The sequence below is a fragment of the Pristis pectinata genome, chromosome 15, assembly GCF_009764475.1.
Source record: "Pristis pectinata isolate sPriPec2 chromosome 15, sPriPec2.1.pri, whole genome shotgun sequence".
NCBI lineage: Eukaryota > Metazoa > Chordata > Chondrichthyes > Rhinopristiformes > Pristidae > Pristis > Pristis pectinata.
Genome location: NC_067419.1, coordinates 24,784,628 through 24,802,899, shown reverse-complemented (window position 1 = coordinate 24,802,899; position 18,272 = coordinate 24,784,628). Strand labels below are relative to the sequence as shown.

General features: G+C 37.5%; 2 protein-coding genes across 2 annotated transcripts; one reads left to right on the top strand and one right to left on the bottom strand.

Annotated features, from left to right (window-relative positions):
• Positions 1 to 574: 574 nt before the first annotated feature.
• On the bottom strand, positions 575 to 5,472 carry LOC127578440 (dnaJ homolog subfamily B member 9-like). Its single transcript, XM_052030459.1, has 3 exons — positions 5,253 to 5,472; positions 3,151 to 3,379; positions 575 to 2,420 (listed from the first exon to the last, which is right to left on the bottom strand). The coding sequence occupies exons 2-3, from the start codon at positions 3,365 to 3,367 to the stop codon at positions 1,981 to 1,983; spliced, it is 657 nt and encodes a 218-aa protein (XP_051886419.1). The 5' UTR covers positions 3,368 to 3,379; positions 5,253 to 5,472; the 3' UTR covers positions 575 to 1,980.
• On the top strand, positions 5,434 to 13,177 carry LOC127578439 (THAP domain-containing protein 5-like). Its single transcript, XM_052030458.1, has 3 exons — positions 5,434 to 5,533; positions 8,831 to 9,023; positions 9,122 to 13,177. The coding sequence occupies exons 1-3, from the start codon at positions 5,451 to 5,453 to the stop codon at positions 9,671 to 9,673; spliced, it is 828 nt and encodes a 275-aa protein (XP_051886418.1). The 5' UTR covers positions 5,434 to 5,450; the 3' UTR covers positions 9,674 to 13,177.
• Positions 13,178 to 18,272: the final 5,095 nt, after the last annotated feature.

Sequence of the window (18,272 nt, the reverse complement as noted above, 5' to 3'; positions counted from 1 at the left end):
TAAATAAAATTCAGAAGCATCATTTTTATTTTTGTGTAGTCAAAACAAATCAGAGTTCTACCTATGCAATTAGCAAGGGCTTATTTCATTTTAACAAGCATCCTGTAGAACAGGTAGGGGAAAAGAAAATCCAAAGAGAAAATCTAATAGATTTCCCATTATAGCAGGTTTTTTTGCTTTGCCCAGGTTCTACAATGATTGTACAGAGAGGAAAAATAAACATTTAAATCAGAAGTGTGAGAAATCCACTTTATTTAATCGCTGGTATCTCAGAAGATCTCCAGCAGATATTGTATTAGAAGGCAGTGAAACTGGAACATAATACCACCCTCAGTGTTAAAGTGCAAGTCTTTTTGGATAGAAGCACTGAGAAGGTGATTATGGCTCTGGAATACTCCACTCAAATGGTAGAGAAGTACAGTGAGATGACGTGAAAATAAACCTTGAACAAACAATGACTAACTCCATCAAGCTTCGGCAAAGTAGTGGCAACGAAAACTTATACCATGTAAGAGTACCATTCTAAGAATTGTTGCACATTTGAACCCTAAAAGAATCAACCAAGGGAAAAGTGTTCATTTTAACACAATGCAAGGTCTTATCACCTGGATTTATTTAACAAGTGCATTTTGGAAAAATGCAGACATCTTGGACACAGATTTCACAATTTTAATAAACTAATGGAGTCCACTGAACATCTGTAGTCCAGCAACAGGTCTCTGCATGCTAATATTGCACACTGAACAGTACACAGTTCTTCGCCTCTGTTTTTCAGACAATGAAATGAGGTAATCAAGATTTCATAAATTCCATACACTAATCAAAAGGCAAGATGGAGACATGGCAAGAAAGACAAAGTGATCACAATGTAACTAAGTATATCTTTCTTATTTTAAGTGATACAAGTTTACTGAACACCCCAGGGTATAGGTTAACCACAGTTATTCATTTGCTATTTAAGAACAACTTAAATTTTGTTAGTTTTGTCGTTAGCTCGATAACATAAAAGCCAACATTGAACTGAGGAATGACAATTTTTCCCACCTACACACTTTTAAAGCGTCTTTTACAGTATCAGAAAAGCATGCTGTGGCTTATAATTTTGTAAATATTATTTGTCAAAACCCCAGTTTAGACATAGTTTGAAATCAAATTCAAAGCTCTGTATTAAAATGCAATTTTATTCAGCACCTTGTGCTTAGAGCTTTGCAGGAATTAAGTCTTCATATATTTACTTTTAAATTATATACATTAAGAAAATTAGCAAGTTTTAACTAAATGCTCAATTTCTCTATACCAACGTAGTTTAGATTCAAACATGGTAATTCCTCAAAATATACACTTTTGCATTCAAATTGTTTTCAAATCCAAGGCCCAAAAAGTAATGGCAACATAGCAAATCCAAAATTAGATCCAAGTCTGCAGACCTTTTAAACCATGAAACAAAAGCAATAAGGCATGGGTTCAGCATTGACATTTAGAAATCGAATTACAGGATACTGTAGTTCATATTAAGAAATTGGTAAGCTAGTAACTAGATCAAGCTATTAGATCACTGCACTGTGCCTTCATTAATCTTGACATGACAAGATCTGTCCTCAAACTTGAAGCACGTCATACATTAGAATTAAGCAAATAAATGCAGTCATGTTACAGAATAACCTGCTTCATCATTATTTCTTTTAAACCTGTTACTTTACTTCCTGAGCTAGCTTTTACTATAATTGTTCTTACTATTGCTTCATTTATACATTTAGAATTTTACTAAGAAAGTGTATACTACTGCTAAGTACATTTTCTAGCTTGAATTAGTTCATTGCACCCAATAAATTTCTATAAAGGGCCACAAAAACTAACAGGAAAACTTTTTTTGTGCAAGTCAGCTCAGCTATTGCCTTTCTTGACACTCTGCATGGGAAACAAGCCATGACACACAAAAGGTGTCAACCACACTGTTACAGTTATGTACTTTCAGTAAGTTTACGGCACTGAACAGTCTGTATACGTGGTGACCATGTTCCCTCTCCGCTGTGTGACAGTCTTGCATTGCTGCTTCCCAGTGCTTTGAAACTTCTCAGTTCTCACTGTGTGCTTGTGTGTGCTGCCAAAACTGCTGAATGAGAACATCTTTTCCATGTCTTCAAATACATCATCGAACAACCCACCTCCAAAAGGAAACTGTCTATCTCCAAAAGAAAACCTATGTGCATTTTGTGCTTCCTGATGTGCCCTGAAGTGACTGTTGAAGTGTTTCTTGTGATGTGCTCGGTGGCCAAAATCAAAGTCAAAATCCTTAAGGAGGTCATCAAAATTAAAATTAAAAGAACCAGGTTGATGGCCACCACTGCCTGCATTGAAAAACTGATGACCCACGTGATCATATTCTTTCCTTTTCTTCTCATCCGAGAGGACTTCGTATGCTGCAAAAATAAAAACAAAACTCAAGTTACACAGAAAAGGACAAACTGCATCATTTACAGTAGTAGTGGTGCTGCATAGTAAGAAGGGCAATAAGCTGAAGATCACACAGTTAGCACGTTGGCGAAAGTCTTGCATGAAATTGTAGGTTTTAAGGGATTCTCTTGTGTCTAGAATGGTTATTAAGCTGCTAGAGGTACAATCATGGAATGGCAAAGTGAGGGGCCAGAGGTTTCCATGATTGGATGGGGGGGGGGGGGCAAAGAAAGGGGGATAACATTGGTGGAAAGTTAGAAATGCATGGCAAGGTCTTTTCTGTCCTTGCTAAACACCACTTGGTAAGGAATAAATATAGAAGCAGATGGGCTGGAATATTCCAAAAGTGGAAAATAGAGAGAGGTTGTTCGAACACTGAGGTATCTAGGTCTGAAAATCATAATTGCATGGGAGGTTCAGCTACATTTAGGCTGAGATGCCAAATGTTAAGAGTTGGAAGCTGGTCATCTTTCCAACTGACTCAGCAGCTCAGTTCAGAAGTGAATAGGGTTCTCAAATTATCTACTGACGGCTTAAGATAATCACCTGTGAGGTCAATTGTTTTGGAGAAAAAGGTTCAGATTTTGTGGTGGCAAATGGTTGATTGTTGCAATCCTCCTACATGAATATAATGTGCATCTATAGATAATGCAATTAAAAGAACCACACAAAAGAAGAACCGTTTACAATTCCTACCTTCTGCAATTTCCCTGAACTTTGCCTCCGCATTAGGACTTTTATTTTTATCCGGGTGGTATTTCATTGCAAGTTTGTGAAATGCTTTCTTGATCTGACGGTCAGAAGAATTTTTTGGCACACCCAAAATTTCATAATAGTCTTTCTTTGCTAATATAAATTCTGATATCATTAAAATACAGACAGCAAAAGCAAAGACTGACTGTGCAGTTGCCATTATCAAGATTTCCTGGAAGACAAGCAAGATGTACATTAATAGTATATCAAAAGTAATCACAAGTTGCAAACACATTCAGACACACTATTCAGCCAGGTCTAAATTTCTCTCTCACAATTAAACTGCAGTTTACCTCAATCTCAACAACAAAGTCATGGGAAAGCCCCCCCCAGGTTCATTTTACCCAGCTAAAATGCAAAAGTCATAATGAAATAAGCAAAATTCCAGAGGCAGAGATAGGAGTTAATATACAGCATGATTTGAGCAGCTACCTCACAGTATCTAGACATCTGTTGCTCCAATTACATTGTGAAGCAGTAGAATATGCTCATTAGGAAAGCCATTCAAACTGCCTTGCCATCCTGCATACATGGGAGAAAGTCAGATTCACTGCAGTTAAGTGTACTGCAGTTCTACATGAGAAAGAACATTGTTATCTGACTATTGAGGTCTCAATTATGGCAATATCAGGTACTTGAACCACTGCTTATTTTTGAGCATGAAGTGATTTTCCATAGATTTGAAAATGTTTATTAATTATAGATATTTTGTATACTTACAGCTCTTGAATGAAGTCTGTAAGCCTCACTAATAATCTTGAACACTGATCAAGATTACTGAATATTTTATCCTTTAAATAAGTAATCCCCCCATCAAATTTAGGAAATTTCAAGCATCACTGGATTACTAAGTGCCAACTGAATTATTTGGGACAGAACTCTTGTTTCTGTGAGACAGAAAAAGAAATATTGCAGCTTTTTTGAAGCAATTACAAGTACATTCATATTTTTATTGGGGTCAACATTCTGAAAGATTATTAAGGAGTATATTTCAAAGCTAAACACTCATGGCAAGAGTGTAATGTAGTGACACATTGACAGTTCTATTAACTATTACACTCTAGGGGGAAATGTAATTCAATTTCCTGTACTTTATACTCAAATTCTGAATATGAACAATAGAAACTAAAACCACATTACCCAATCCTATCTGCACTGAGTTGGTGGTGGACAATGGAGATCCTAAAATAGGGCTATGCGAAATGTTAATAGCAGCAATAGTCTCAAACTCCTCTATAGTCAATCTCCTAGCTAGTCCTTATGTGCCCCCAGAAGCAAGCAGAGACCTATTCCTTTGTTAACAGCTTGATTTAAAGATACAGTTAAAAAGACAATGCAACCTTATATAGTCAATGATCCAATTTAAATTTAATATTTTTATCAAGCTGTGCTTCCTAATTAGTGTAACCAACACACCGAAATACAAATTTGACTGAAATAAGCTGCTGTACAAAAAAATGTTGAACACCATTATAACATTGTTTAACTACATTTCAGTCTCAAAAACCAGAAGACAATCCGTGCTCCATAATGACCCCCTCCCCCCAAACAGAGTAGGGCAGAATAGTATTTTGACAAAAATCCTTATCACATTAACGAATAGGAAACCAACAATCCCTTTGAAACAGTTAGGGATTTTCGACTGAAGCAGAAATAAGGTTTCTCGAACTGACTCTGCCAAAGTCACTTGCAAATCGAAGAACCGTACTTTCAGCAGCATCCTACGGGGCCACGGGGCCCGGCTCATTCCTCAGCCTACGCTGTGGCTTTCCGACAGCGAGACAGGATGCAGCCGGGGTACTTTGCGCCGCAGCCCGTCGCCTCAGAGGCCGCCACCCAGAGAGAGACACTCCTTGTTGTGAGGAACAACACCGGCCGCCGCACAGTAAACACCGTTAACGATGATGGGGCACATTTACGGACCAACAAAGGGAATCCTTTAAACCTTAACGACGGGATCGAGCAATTATGAACTGAACCAGAAAAGTAACACAGGGGAGGTTTGGGACGTGATCGCTGGCCACGGCCGCCCCTCCACCACTCACCTCCTCCGGCGGTTCCCACTCCGCCGACCTCCAGCCACCACCGAGCGCCCAGCACCGTCACTCTTCCTTCTAGAACCCGTTCCTCCACGAAGCACTCGCCCATTGGCCGCCTTCGCGGCACGTCAGCCCCAACGTCATTGGTGATCTCACGAACGCAAGTCGGAGCGCCTGCGCAGGCCCCCCGGCCGCCCGCTGGAGATGCCCAGGTACTGTGCGGTGGACAGCTGCTCCAACCGAAGTGGTCAGTTATCGGCCGACCGTCAGAAGCTGGGCTTCTATCCGTGAGTATGGGACCCCCAAACATCATTGGCGGCCTCAGTGCCGTGGACAGTTGCAGCGATGTTTATAATTGAGCAACCTAGGTGCAGGGCCAGGAATGTCACTAAGGTTTATCAGACAACGGGGCAATCAGGCTTGTTTTTAAGTCTTAACACTTTTGGTGCTGCTGCAAATTTAATGCATCTGATTTGAACCACTCCATCCAACATGGATGATATTTAGTTTGCAAAGCTGCAATTCACAGCTAAACGTGAATACACTGTGGCATTGTTGACAAGTGAGTTAGGATACACTGTCCGAAAGTACAGTATTATACTATTAGTGACCGAAGGATAACTTTTTTTTACATCACTAAGTATTGCAAAAGCTACGAGTAGGTATTTGCATAAAAAAAGGAATGGGCATTTGGGGCAACAACAGAAAAAGCTGCTATTAGAGTGCTGAAGGAAGAAAGGTGCTGAACGTATCTGTTCAAAGTTGATAAAACAAGGTATGCAGTGGGATGAAGGGAATAAGTACATTCGAGAAAAACACGAAAGGCCAAATAAAAGGTTGGATTAAACATGGTCCAAAATTTCACTAATGCTTCTGGATAGGAAAAGGTGATGGAAGATGCTCTATAGAGCAGGAAGCAGGTAGTAGGAGGCAGATCTGGGTAGATGATTGAAAACTGAGGGTTAGCACGATGAGGAAGTGTCAAGAATTGAAATGGAAAAAATGATTATCTTGTCTGGGAGCCAAAAGTTAGATGAGCTGCTCAAAAAGATTCTTGAAGGCAAAGACAGGGAGAAGTAGAGGAAATAAGTGAGAAAGAGTGAAGAGGGCTTCACCAGAAAGAGGCTCAGGTCTCAAGGGGAGGGTTAACCAGTACAGTGATGAGGAATATAAACAGAAAGACCTATGTACTTGGAGTTGTAGCTGGGAAGACAATGTCAAGTGACTCTTCAATCAGTCAGAGGTAAGTAGTGCAACATCAAACTGATATGTTCAGATAAAAGTTCCAAATAAGCTTAAATTATCTATGATTAAAATCAAATGAAAAATCGGACAGTGACAAAAGGTGTTGCAGTTAATTTCTAACACTCCAATGAAATATGCACATACACAAGACCATGTATTTTTAAAAAATCTAATTTCAAGGTCTGAAGGACTATATCCACCATGTAATTTATAAATATCCCAAGAAATGTGGGTTTTGAGGCAAATCTGGGCTAACATTGCAATAGGATAGTTTGAGTGTATTATTGGATGTTACATCCTTTTAATGATTTTTATTTGATTGTTGTGTTGTAAATAAAACATTCTGTAGTGAAACTCTCATAATCAAACATCACAGATCGAGGCAACACTGCTTCTCGTGCCTGTTCTTTTTTCTTAGTTATCCAATTTTTTAGCACATCCTAGCTCTTTTCTCCGTAATCCTACAATTTATTGTCATATATCCACTTCATTTCAGAAAGATACTAATGAATATGCTTCCACAGGCAATGCATTGTAGACTGCAATAGCTCTGCATTTAAAAAAAATCTCCACTACTAAAAATAGCTGCTGCTTTTCAGTGCATCATAGCCTGCAATCCTTCTACCATACAAAGTCAGAAAACAACATTAGCTAATTGTTGATTTCACTTCTGTTTACAGTATGTCTCAAAGTTTATCTGGCTATGGAATAAAAATGCAATGGAGACATTTTGATAATGTGTTATATAAATACAACGTTTTCCTTTTAAATTATATTGCACCAAGCGATGAGGTATTCAGAATATGTTTAATAAAGTGTTGGCAGAAGCTGAAATAACAGTATGTGTAAAAGGATAAATATAATTTGGCACACCAGCCCATGATTACTGACAAAAAATAAATTATGGGATGGTCAGCCTTGTTGTGTCAAAAAATTCAATTTCAGTAGTTGCCTGTGATGACTATGGTTATAACATAATTAATGTGCAGTTTATCTCCTGCAGGACATACCATCAATATTAAATAATGCAAGTTCCATATAAAAACAGAAGTGCTGGAAGCACAAGCAGGACAGACGGCATTTGTTGAGAGAAAGAAAGTTAAAGTTTTGGTTCAAAGACCCTTCATCAGAACTGAAGTTCTGTTATGATGTTGTGTTTTATTGTCAGCATCTGCAGTTTATTTTGATTTTTCAGTGCAAGACCAATATCAAATTCACGAACTACTCTCTTACCCAAACCTTAGTCAACTTAGATTCTATTTCAGCAATGTCTACTTGCTAACCTGATCGAATCTTCCATAAGTAATAAACTGGTTGGTCACTTAACCGTTACCTATCCTGTACTAAATTGTGGTTGCTTATCACCCATAGCTACATTGATTTGATTGGGTTGAAAGGTATAATTGCTGTGTGAAAATTTGCTTTGGCATTTCCTAATGTCTGTGTTAATGCTTGTGACAAACTAAGTTTCTATAGACAGAAACCAAGATCTTCTATGATTTTAAATCTGTAGCGCTTCCATGCTTAATACATTTCTTTTAAGCATATAGATGTCAAAGTGAGCTGTACTGTTTATGATCACTTCTCGATTTTAAAACTCATTGTTTAATTGAAAACCATTTATAGCCTAAACAGATTTCATAGATGATGGGTGAAAAGGAAGTAAAATTAATAACTGTACATTTAATAAAATCTAAGGCTCCATATTTTTTGTTTCTCCTGCTGCAATTTACAGAAGGTTGTTGCAGACTATGGGGTATATTTCAACTAACTTGCCCTTCACTACCTTAGCTTTCTTCTAGAAAGGAAGAAAAGCAATCTTGCTCTGGCCAAACAGACATGGCCTTCTGCACTCTAGGTTTATATCTTTGAAAAGTGAGTTGTAGGGAGAAAGTAAGATTAATACTATAATTTATTACACATAATACGTCAGTGATTGTTGAATTGAATCAAATATAAAAGTATGTAGTTGTTCTGTGTCATGTTCACATATTATGGAACTCAAATAAAATTAGTCAGCAAATGCAGTAGTTGCAGAACAATTAGGAGGTAAGGATGATCCATTTGAAAAATAGAAATGTACAGTTCACATGAAAGAAGCTTTTAACAAAAGACATTTTGATCACATTTTTTTGAAAAAAGGTTTTTCTTTAATTGGAGTCTATTGTGTTTAATGTTTTAATTTTAACAATTAGCTCAATATCTCAAAAGTCTACTTTCCATATCAGATACTTGGTACCATTACACTGCAGCATGTGCAGCAGTTCAGAAAACTGTTTCACAGCACACTAGATAAAAATTGTTATTTGGCTAGCATATTGTATTTTCTCTTTAAAAAGGTTTCCACTCCAAAACAAAGAAAGACTTAACAAATGGATCAAAAATATGAAAAAAGAGAACTGGTTCCCCACTAAGCATCAATGCATTTGTAGCGACCATTTTACTGCAGATTCATTTGAATGGCGCTGGGGTATACGCTATTTGAAGACGCATGCTGTACCAACTGTTTTTTCATTTCCAACTCATGAACAGGTAAGATTACACATTTTGAAAGTTAAAGGTTTAAATAGCATACAATGCAATAAAAGTCCACCTCATCAAATCAAAAGCATTAAAAAATTATCTTTCAGAATAAGAAGCCAAATTTTCGACATATTCGGAGAAAAAATATTTCACCTGAGGGAACATCAGAAACAAAACTGAAAATATTTGGTCCAGCTGCATCAGCTGAAATAAGCAGTGAAAGACTAGAATTATCAATTGCTAATGCACAGTATGTTGAGCAACCTGAAGGGAATTCAGAAATTAACACTGTACCAACTCGGACCAATGGAAATTCAGAACCTGTTGTTCAAGACACACCAAATGAACCCTTCACAATGATAAAAGAGGTTGAAATGAATCAATTGTTGAACAATAAGCAGTCTATTGTCACCGAGGTTCTACAAGTTGAACATTCGTATTGTAGACAGGATACTGACAAGGCCCTACTCTGGGAAAAAATTTCCAGATTGCAGAAGAAGATAAAAAAACTGCAGCAACAAGAACAGGGGACTGCAGCAGAGCTTAAGAGAATGGAAAAGCTGATTGAACAGCTGAAACAAGAGAATCTTATTTCTGAAGTAAAAATGAAGGTTATGGAAAATTGTTTTACAGAATTTGAGTTAACTGTTTTACAATAAATGTATTAATTGGTTCTATTATAGAAAATGTCTTTTTTAAATATTTTTGGACAGAAAACAATTTAATCAGAAAATCCAGCACTTTTCATCATGATTTTTTAGAAATTATCAGAAACTTATTTGTGTTAGAATCATGATGCATTGCTTAATTGGAAGTTTGGTTTCTAGAAATATTCAGTTACTGGGTAACCAACAATAATTACGCTAAGAACATGTAATGCTGACAAGATATTCAGATTACCTTTATGCAGAGTCAAATGTTTGCAAACTAAGCAGATTTTTAATTTGGAAAGAAATCTTCTTAATCCTTTAGTGATGAAAATAGGCCTATTTATAAGCCTTTTGAAATTGATATACAATTTCATATTACATGAGCTTTTGAGAAAAAGATGTACATATATTTGGAATGATCTGTCTGGATGGCACGCAAAACAAAGTTTTTCATTTTATCTTTCTACATGCGACAATAATAAACTAATTACCAATTAATTCTTAATCTAAAAGAAATTGTGATGAGGAAGTGGAATAGGAGTACACTGGGCCACTTGATGCAAGACAAATTTAGGTTCTGTGATATTTTGGCTCCTGCCACTGATAGAAACATCCCAAGGCACTAATTAAGTAATCGGTCAAAGTTAATCTCCTCACAAGCCAGTTGTGTAATCGGAAATATAGAAAAAATGTTCTTGCACCATCAACTGCAGTAGCAAAGCAAATGGTATATTGTTAACTTAAAAAATGTAGTAGAAGTAACAGAATTAAAAATGAAAACAGAAATTTCTAGAAATATATGTCACATTAGGCAGAATCTATGGAGAGAAACAGTTAACGTTTCAGGTTGATGACCTTTCATCAGTGTAATTGAGACATTGATAAATGATAACTTAATTTTTTTTCCACCTTCATCTTTTATTCCTTTTCAGTATGTTACTATATTTTTCTTCCTTATTTCACACCATGTCTGGAGGTTATTTTTCTTTGCTTAATACGATTAGAGCATGAAAAGATTTTGGTGATGAACTAAATATTGGATTATTGCTTTCATTTTAGTACCTAACTTCAGCCTCCTGGAAAGGCCAATATTTACTGCAGGACCAGCACCACCAGTGCAGCTGTCTGCTCACTTATCTAACTGCTGTTTGTAGAAGTTTGGTATGCTCAATCTGGTTGTCACATTTCCTATATTATGGTACTAAAAACATTTAACTGTAAAATGCTTTTTTGACATCCTACATTGTATAACATGCTATTTATCTGTTAGGTCTCCATATAACTAACCCTGCTCCTTTCCCTGCTTTTATCCACCCTCTTCCTTGGTCAGTGTTGTGGGTTCAGTCAGACATTCTCTGCTTCTATGACATTCTATGCCTTCACTTTCCAGCCAGTTAAAGGTAAGAGAAATTAGAGTCATAGAGTTATACAATATGGAAACAGGTCCTGTAGCTCAACTTGACCATACCAACCAAGTTACCTAACTGAGTTAGTCCCATTTGCCTGTGTTTGGTCCATATTCCCTCTAAACCTTTCCTATCCACGTACCCATATAAATGTCTTTTCAATGTAAGATAAGATATCTTTATTAGTCACATGTACATCGAAACACACAGTGAAATACATCTTTTTTGCGTAGTGTTCTGGGGCAGCCTGCAAGTGTCGCCACACTTCCGGCGCCAACATAGCATGCCCACAACTTCCTAACCTGTACGTCTTTGGAATGTGGGAGGAAACCGGAGCACCCGGAGGAAACCCACTCAGACACGGGGAGAACGTACAAACTCCTTACAGACAGTGGCCGGATTTGAACCCAGGTCGCTGGCGCTGTAAAGCATTATGCTAACCGCTACACTACCGTGCCATGACCATACCATGTTGTAATTGTACCTGCCTCCACTGCTTCCTCTAGCAGCTCATTCCATATACACACCGCCCTCTGTGTGGAAAAAGTTCCCCCTTAGCTCCCTTTTAAATCTTTCCTCTCTCACCTTAAACCTATGCCTTCTAGTTTTAGACTTGCCTACCCTGGGGAAAAAGACTGTAACCATTGATCTTATAAAAGAATACAAAATCATGAAGGGTATAGATAAGGTTACTCCTCCACCTCCTATGCTCCAGGAGAAAAAAAGGCCCAGCCTATCCAGTCTCTCCTTATAACTCAAGCCCTCTAGTCCCAGTAACATCCTTGTGAATCTTTCCAGCTTAATTACATCCTTCCTATAGCTAAGCGATTAGAACTGCGTAAATACTCCAAGTGCAGTCCCATGACCTACTCCACAATAAATAAATACAGGAAATCAGACTATTATAGTCCATACTGAACTTGCAATACTGAGGCCAAAAGATTATGACATTTGTTGTAGACTGGAAAGCAACTAGGGTTGATTACATTGTACTGAATTTTTATCTTGTTGAGTTTTCAATGAACTATGCTGCTCTGGGAAGAATATTTGGCTGTGAATTTATCAATTTTTACAATATTGGCAAGAATAGTTAAAGTGTTTATGAGTTAGGAGTGCTGAGATCACCACAACTGATGAATATATATATATTTACAATTTAAATTGTCAATCAACTAATAAATTACAATCATTTTTAATTGACTAGATGGTTAGTTTAAATAGTTTTAAAAACTTTAAAAAGTTTTAAATAGTTTTAAAAACGTGACAATGACCTTTGTTCTGATCCATTAATACATACATTTACTTTTTAATGTGTACTGGATTCTGAATATTTTAGCATTTAGTATGTTAATTACAACTCCCTTAATCCTGTTGCACTTGTTATTTCTGGATTCACTTACATCTTTACCTCTTGAATCAGGTTCTTGTGGGTCTGATCCTGTTCTGGGAACTTGACTACATAATCCAGGCTTGCACTGGAGTGCAGAATGAAGAACACATACATTTTTGTTGTGAATGATATGGTAAACATGAGTTTCTGCTCTTGGGTAAAGGATTCTCTGATGTCATTTGAAAGTCAGGAGAATTATCTAAATTCTGGCCAATAGTCAAACCTCAATCAATACCACCTAAATAAAGGCAATTTGGTCAATTACCTCAACCACTACTCATGAACTTTGCTGTATTTGTCATCATTAGCCTATCTGCAACAATGAGTACGGTTCCAAAGTATTTCACTGTTGTGAAACACTTGGAGCATACTGTTTTGTTCTTTCTTCTGGAATGATAATAGAGTCTTACTGCACAGAAATGGGCCTTCAGCTCACCACATCCCTGCTGACATTTTGTCCAGATCAATTTTAGCTGAGAGATTTACATTCATGTTTACTGTAAATTTATCTTAACTCCCAGACACGCATGAGTACAGATGCACACACACAATGAAGTAGCTATTCAACAATGCCTTGGGGGCCATAATGAATCTTTTTATAAAACTCTGGGTCAGCTACAACTGGGCACCACACTTAAGATGATGTAAAGGCTTTAGAAAAGGTGCAGAAATGATTCAACAAAATGATTCCAGATCTGAGGAGCTTTAGTTGAGTGGATAAACTGAGAGAAGCTGGGGTGGTTGTTCTGGAATTGAAGAGGTTTCAAGGAGATTGACAGAAGGATTTAAAATGATGAGAGCATAAACAACAGTGGAGAGAAAATGTTGTTTAACAGAGGGGTTAAGAACTAGGGAGCATTAAATGAAGATGATGGCTAAAATTCAAAGTGATGTGATTTTGTTTTACGTGACCAGTGAATGCAGTCCGGGCCTCCAGACAGAGTAGTAAGGCAGATTCAATTGTACTGTTCAAAAGGAAATGGATAAGTGTCTGAAATGATAGAATCTGTAGGGCTATGCAGAGAGGATAGGAGCATGGAACCAGCTAGATTTGCCATTTTCCTTGGAGTTTTAGAAGAATGAATCCAACATATGAGATCCTAAGCAGCCTTGACAGGGTCGTGATGGGATGTTTTCACTAGTGGGAGAGTGTTGAACAAGGGAACATAAGTACAGGATAAGGTGCTGGTCATTTAAAAAATGAGGGTACACAGAAATTTCTTCTCACAGAGGGTGGTGAATCTCTGGAATTCTCCGCCCTGATGGGTGGTGAAGTTGGATCATTAGAAATATTTCAAATTGAGGTGGATGAATATTTGATAGATCAAGGAATAATGGGGAATGGAGAAATAGCACAGAAGAGGAATTGAGACCAGCAAATATCGGCTATATTCATATTAAATGATTGGGCCAGGCTGGAAGGGCCTGATGATTTTTTCCCTTTACTATTCCTAAGGGCGGGCACGTTAGTGTAGTGGTTAGCATAACGCTATTACAGCACCAGAGACCCGGGTTTTAATTCTGGCCACTGTTCGTAAGGAGTTTGTACATTCTCCCTATGATTGCGTGGGTTTCCTTTGGGTGCTCCAGTTTCTCCCACTTTCCAAAGACATACGGGTAGGAAGTTGTGGGCATGCTATGTTGGTGCCGGAAGCATGGCGACACTTGCAGGCTGCCCCCTGAACATTCTATGCAAAAGATGCATTTCACTGTGTGGTTTCAATGTACATGTGACTAATAAAGATGTCTTGTCCTTCTCCTATTTCTTGTGTTCTTACAATGATGCCAATACAGACTCAACAAGCAGATGGCTTCCTTATGTGCTGCTAGAGATCCAAACTTACTGCATGAAAGGGTGGTGGAGTCAGAAACACTTGGCACATTTATAAAGTACATGAAAGTGCAACTGAAGAGCTGTGGGCTGCAGGGGTATGGACCTGGTACTGAAGGTGAGATTAAGCTGGGTAGCTCTTTATCAACCAGCACAGACATAAGGGGCCAAATGACCTCCTTTATCATAAATTTTCTGCAATTTTTCTATTGATGTTCAGGCAACAAATAAACATCACATTCTATGCTAAAATGAGATATCAGTTCCTTGCCTTTAGACAATTAGTAACTGTTCACATTCCAAAGCCATTAAACATACTACATTAAGCCAAGAGAGTAAAAACCATCCACTACTAAAAGCAATGACATTAAAAAGACTTCCCGATTCAGTGAGTTCACATAGCAGAATCACACAATCTAGTAAAAAAGGTGTAACAAATAATGCATAAGGTGTCAATAATAGTAATAAATTAACATGCAAGATAATAATAGAAAATGCCAGGAATACCAAAACAGGTCACATCACTCAAAGCATACTGTTGATTAATGACAGGTTACATGCCCAATCACTTTTCACTGTCCTTTCTTCTTATAAGTTTTTATTGATCCAACATGTATTTCTAGCACTTTATTTTATCGATCCAGGAAGGTTCAGGTTTGGAGACACAAGAGACTGCAGATGCTGTAATCAGTCCAGATGAAGGGTCTCAACGCAAAAGGTTGACTGTCTACTTCCCTCCACAGATGCTGCCTGACTCACTAAGTTCCTCTAGTGTTTTGTGTATTGATCAAGGTTCCAAGTTTGTTTCCAAATCAGTTAATTCTGTGCTGAATTAACTGATTTCAACCAAGGTAGAGGAGAAGTCCCTATAATTGATAATTGGACAAAAATAAGGGTGGGGTGGGAAGAAGACTTGCTATCTAGTCAGCTAGGTGAGATATTGGAGGCTGTGCATAACATATTCCCAAATGGAAGTCAACTTGGTGAAGTGTGCAGGGGACAATAGAAACATTTATTTACGGCAAAAATATCACTGGTGATTATATATCTTTCATAATGACAAACGATATATAATCACCACCATTATTTTTAAATATAAATAATTCACACCAAAAGGCCATTTATTCTAATGGAACATGCTGAAGTAACAATTCTGAAGATATATACATGATGTACCTTAGAAAAAAATGTCTCCTTTCGACATTCTCCAGGCTAACAAAACAGATTATAGGCATAGAGAACATAACTGCAATGGTACTATCGGAATAATGAAAAATAGTTGGCATTTATTGTTTATTTTTGTTTACAGAGATTCAATTTAGAATTTTTTTGACCAAGGCCAAAATACCAAAAATTAAAACAGAACACAACAACAAATTTTGATCACCAATTGTGAAGAAAGGACCTGTATATAATTTATCTTCTTACATTTAGTGTACAAATAAATACAAGAAGGACATACAGACATGACGTGTTTATATTGCTATTTATAAGAATAAAAAAACTAATCAGAGAAACATAAAAACTAAATGACCATACAGCCCCCTGGGGCTGCCCCATCATTCAGTTCGATCATGGTCGATCGTCTGCCTTGTCTTCTTTTCTACATGAATCCAATATGAACCAAAGGGCTGAATTACAGAAGTAAACTGACAGACCTTGACATCAAAGCAGCAAGGGAGTGTGGTATCAAGGTGTCCTGGTAAAAGTGAAATCAATGGGCATCAAAGGAAAATCACTCCAGTGGATGGAGTGACATGGAGGAAAGTGGTTAAAGTTTTTGAGTCAATCATCCCAAGCTCAGGCATCACTGCAGGAATTTTTCAGGGCAATGTCCTCGGCCTGACTGTCTCCAGCTGCTTCATCAATAACCTTCCTTCCATCTTTCAAGGTCAGAGGTGAAGATGTTCACTGGTAATTGTTCTATGTTCAATTCTATTTACAATTCCTCAGCAATTGAAGCAGCCCATGCCTGTATGAAGCAAGACCTGAACAATATTTAGATACATGCTGATAAGCGGCAAGTAACATTTGCACCACAAAAGTGGCAGACAATGACCATCTCCAACTAGAGAGAGTGGAACCACCAGTTCATAACATTCAATGGCTTTGCTGAGTCCTCTAATTTTAACATCCTTGGGGTCATCATTGACTAGAAACTCAGCTGGATCAGCCTCATGAATACATTGGCTACAGGAACCGGTCAGAGGCTAAGTAATCTATGGTGAGTTACTCACCTCCTAATATCCCAGAGCTTTTCCATAATCTACAATCCATGTCAAGAATGTGATGGAATACTCTATAATTTCTAGACGAGTACAAGTCCAGCAAATCTCAAGAAGCTCAGCACCATCCAAGACAAAGCAGCCTGCTTGATTGGCACTCTATCAACCACACTCCAACACCAGTGTCGAGTGGCTGCAAACGTACAATCTACAAAGTGCACTGCAGTTACTCACCTAGCTATTCCAACAGCATCTTAAAAACACAAAGAAGGACAGGGCAGAATGTGCATGGCACACCATCACCTGCAGGCACCCTCCAAGCTTCCAATTTGAATATTTTGGAGGATTCATTTCATTTGTAAAATGTCTTATTTGTCTGAGAACTCTTCATGCTTCTTTAAGTTGGCATTACAGTAGCACCTCCAAGGCAAGACCTCTCTTTGAAGACCAAAGCTGTATACAATTTATTCCAGATATTGTCTCAGAAACAAAAACCTGCATAATTACAGCAAGACTTCCTTAATGTGTACTTCAACCCTCTGCAATAATGCCAACTGTCATCTCCCTTCCTAACCACCTGTCATACCTGTATGTTAACTATGTGTGCTAAGAAAGGCAAATATCTCCATAAAGTTAACTGATTTCTCAGTATTTCTTTTCAAATCTGTTTATCTGTTCTTTATATCAAAATACATGACATTATTATTCTCCAACCCACACTTCATTTTACACCTTTTTTTGTCCACTCACTTAACCCATCTGTCATTATGTTCAGTCTTCGCACTCTCCCGACAGTTTATTTTCCCACCTATCCAGGTGTAGATACCTGACGCTTGCACCTTCTTTTATAAGAAGATAAGAAAGGTAAGCATTTTCTTTCACTAATTTCAGATTTATGCATCATAACTTTTATTTCAGACAAGTTCAAAGTTTTTGCTTTGTAATTTAAGTGTTGAAAATATTCTGAATTAAAACCTTCATAAACAATACTGTATTATGCAAGAGAAACAAAGGACTGCAGATGCTGGAATCTAGATGAAAAACACAATGACCGCCTGCTTTTCTCCACAGATGCTGCCTGGCCTGTTGAGTTCCTCCAGCATCGTAGTGTTTTTCACCGTATTATGGAATCTTTGTTATTCCCTCTTTCAGTCACTTGCCTGCCAGAAAAATTGTGATTTTTTTTAGTGAATTATAGCCTTGTGAGAAATGTTATTCTTGTATTAAACTTGCTATAATTAATTCCCTTGTCAACCTCACAGCCTATAAAAGAGTAGATTCAATTAACTTGTGTTCATTCCTTTCAATAGGAAGGCTATTGAGGGAAAATCTACGTTTTTACGTCAATACCTTAAGGCCCAGAAATGTAATTTTACACTTGAATCGAAACTGAACTCAGGAAGTTAAGCACAATGGAACCTATCCTCAAGTTAAAAAAAATCAATTAAACAAACTATCTAAAACATGCCAGATTTTTTGAAAAGTATGAGGAAGCAGAGGGCAGAGGAATACTATTTCAATAAAGAAATTAAATAAAAATTTTGACACCAACTGTTACCATCTCATGCCAACAGCAAATTGACACTCAATTATTTCCAATGATTTAGTTTTCAAGGGTCTTCTACTGAGAGGTATAAAAGCAACATTCCCCCATACAATACTTAATTGCTGACTGAACTCTAGTTTGAGAGGACATTGGAATGAGGATGTTGATGAGCACTCGGTAATATGATACTGTTGAAAGATGGGTAGGACT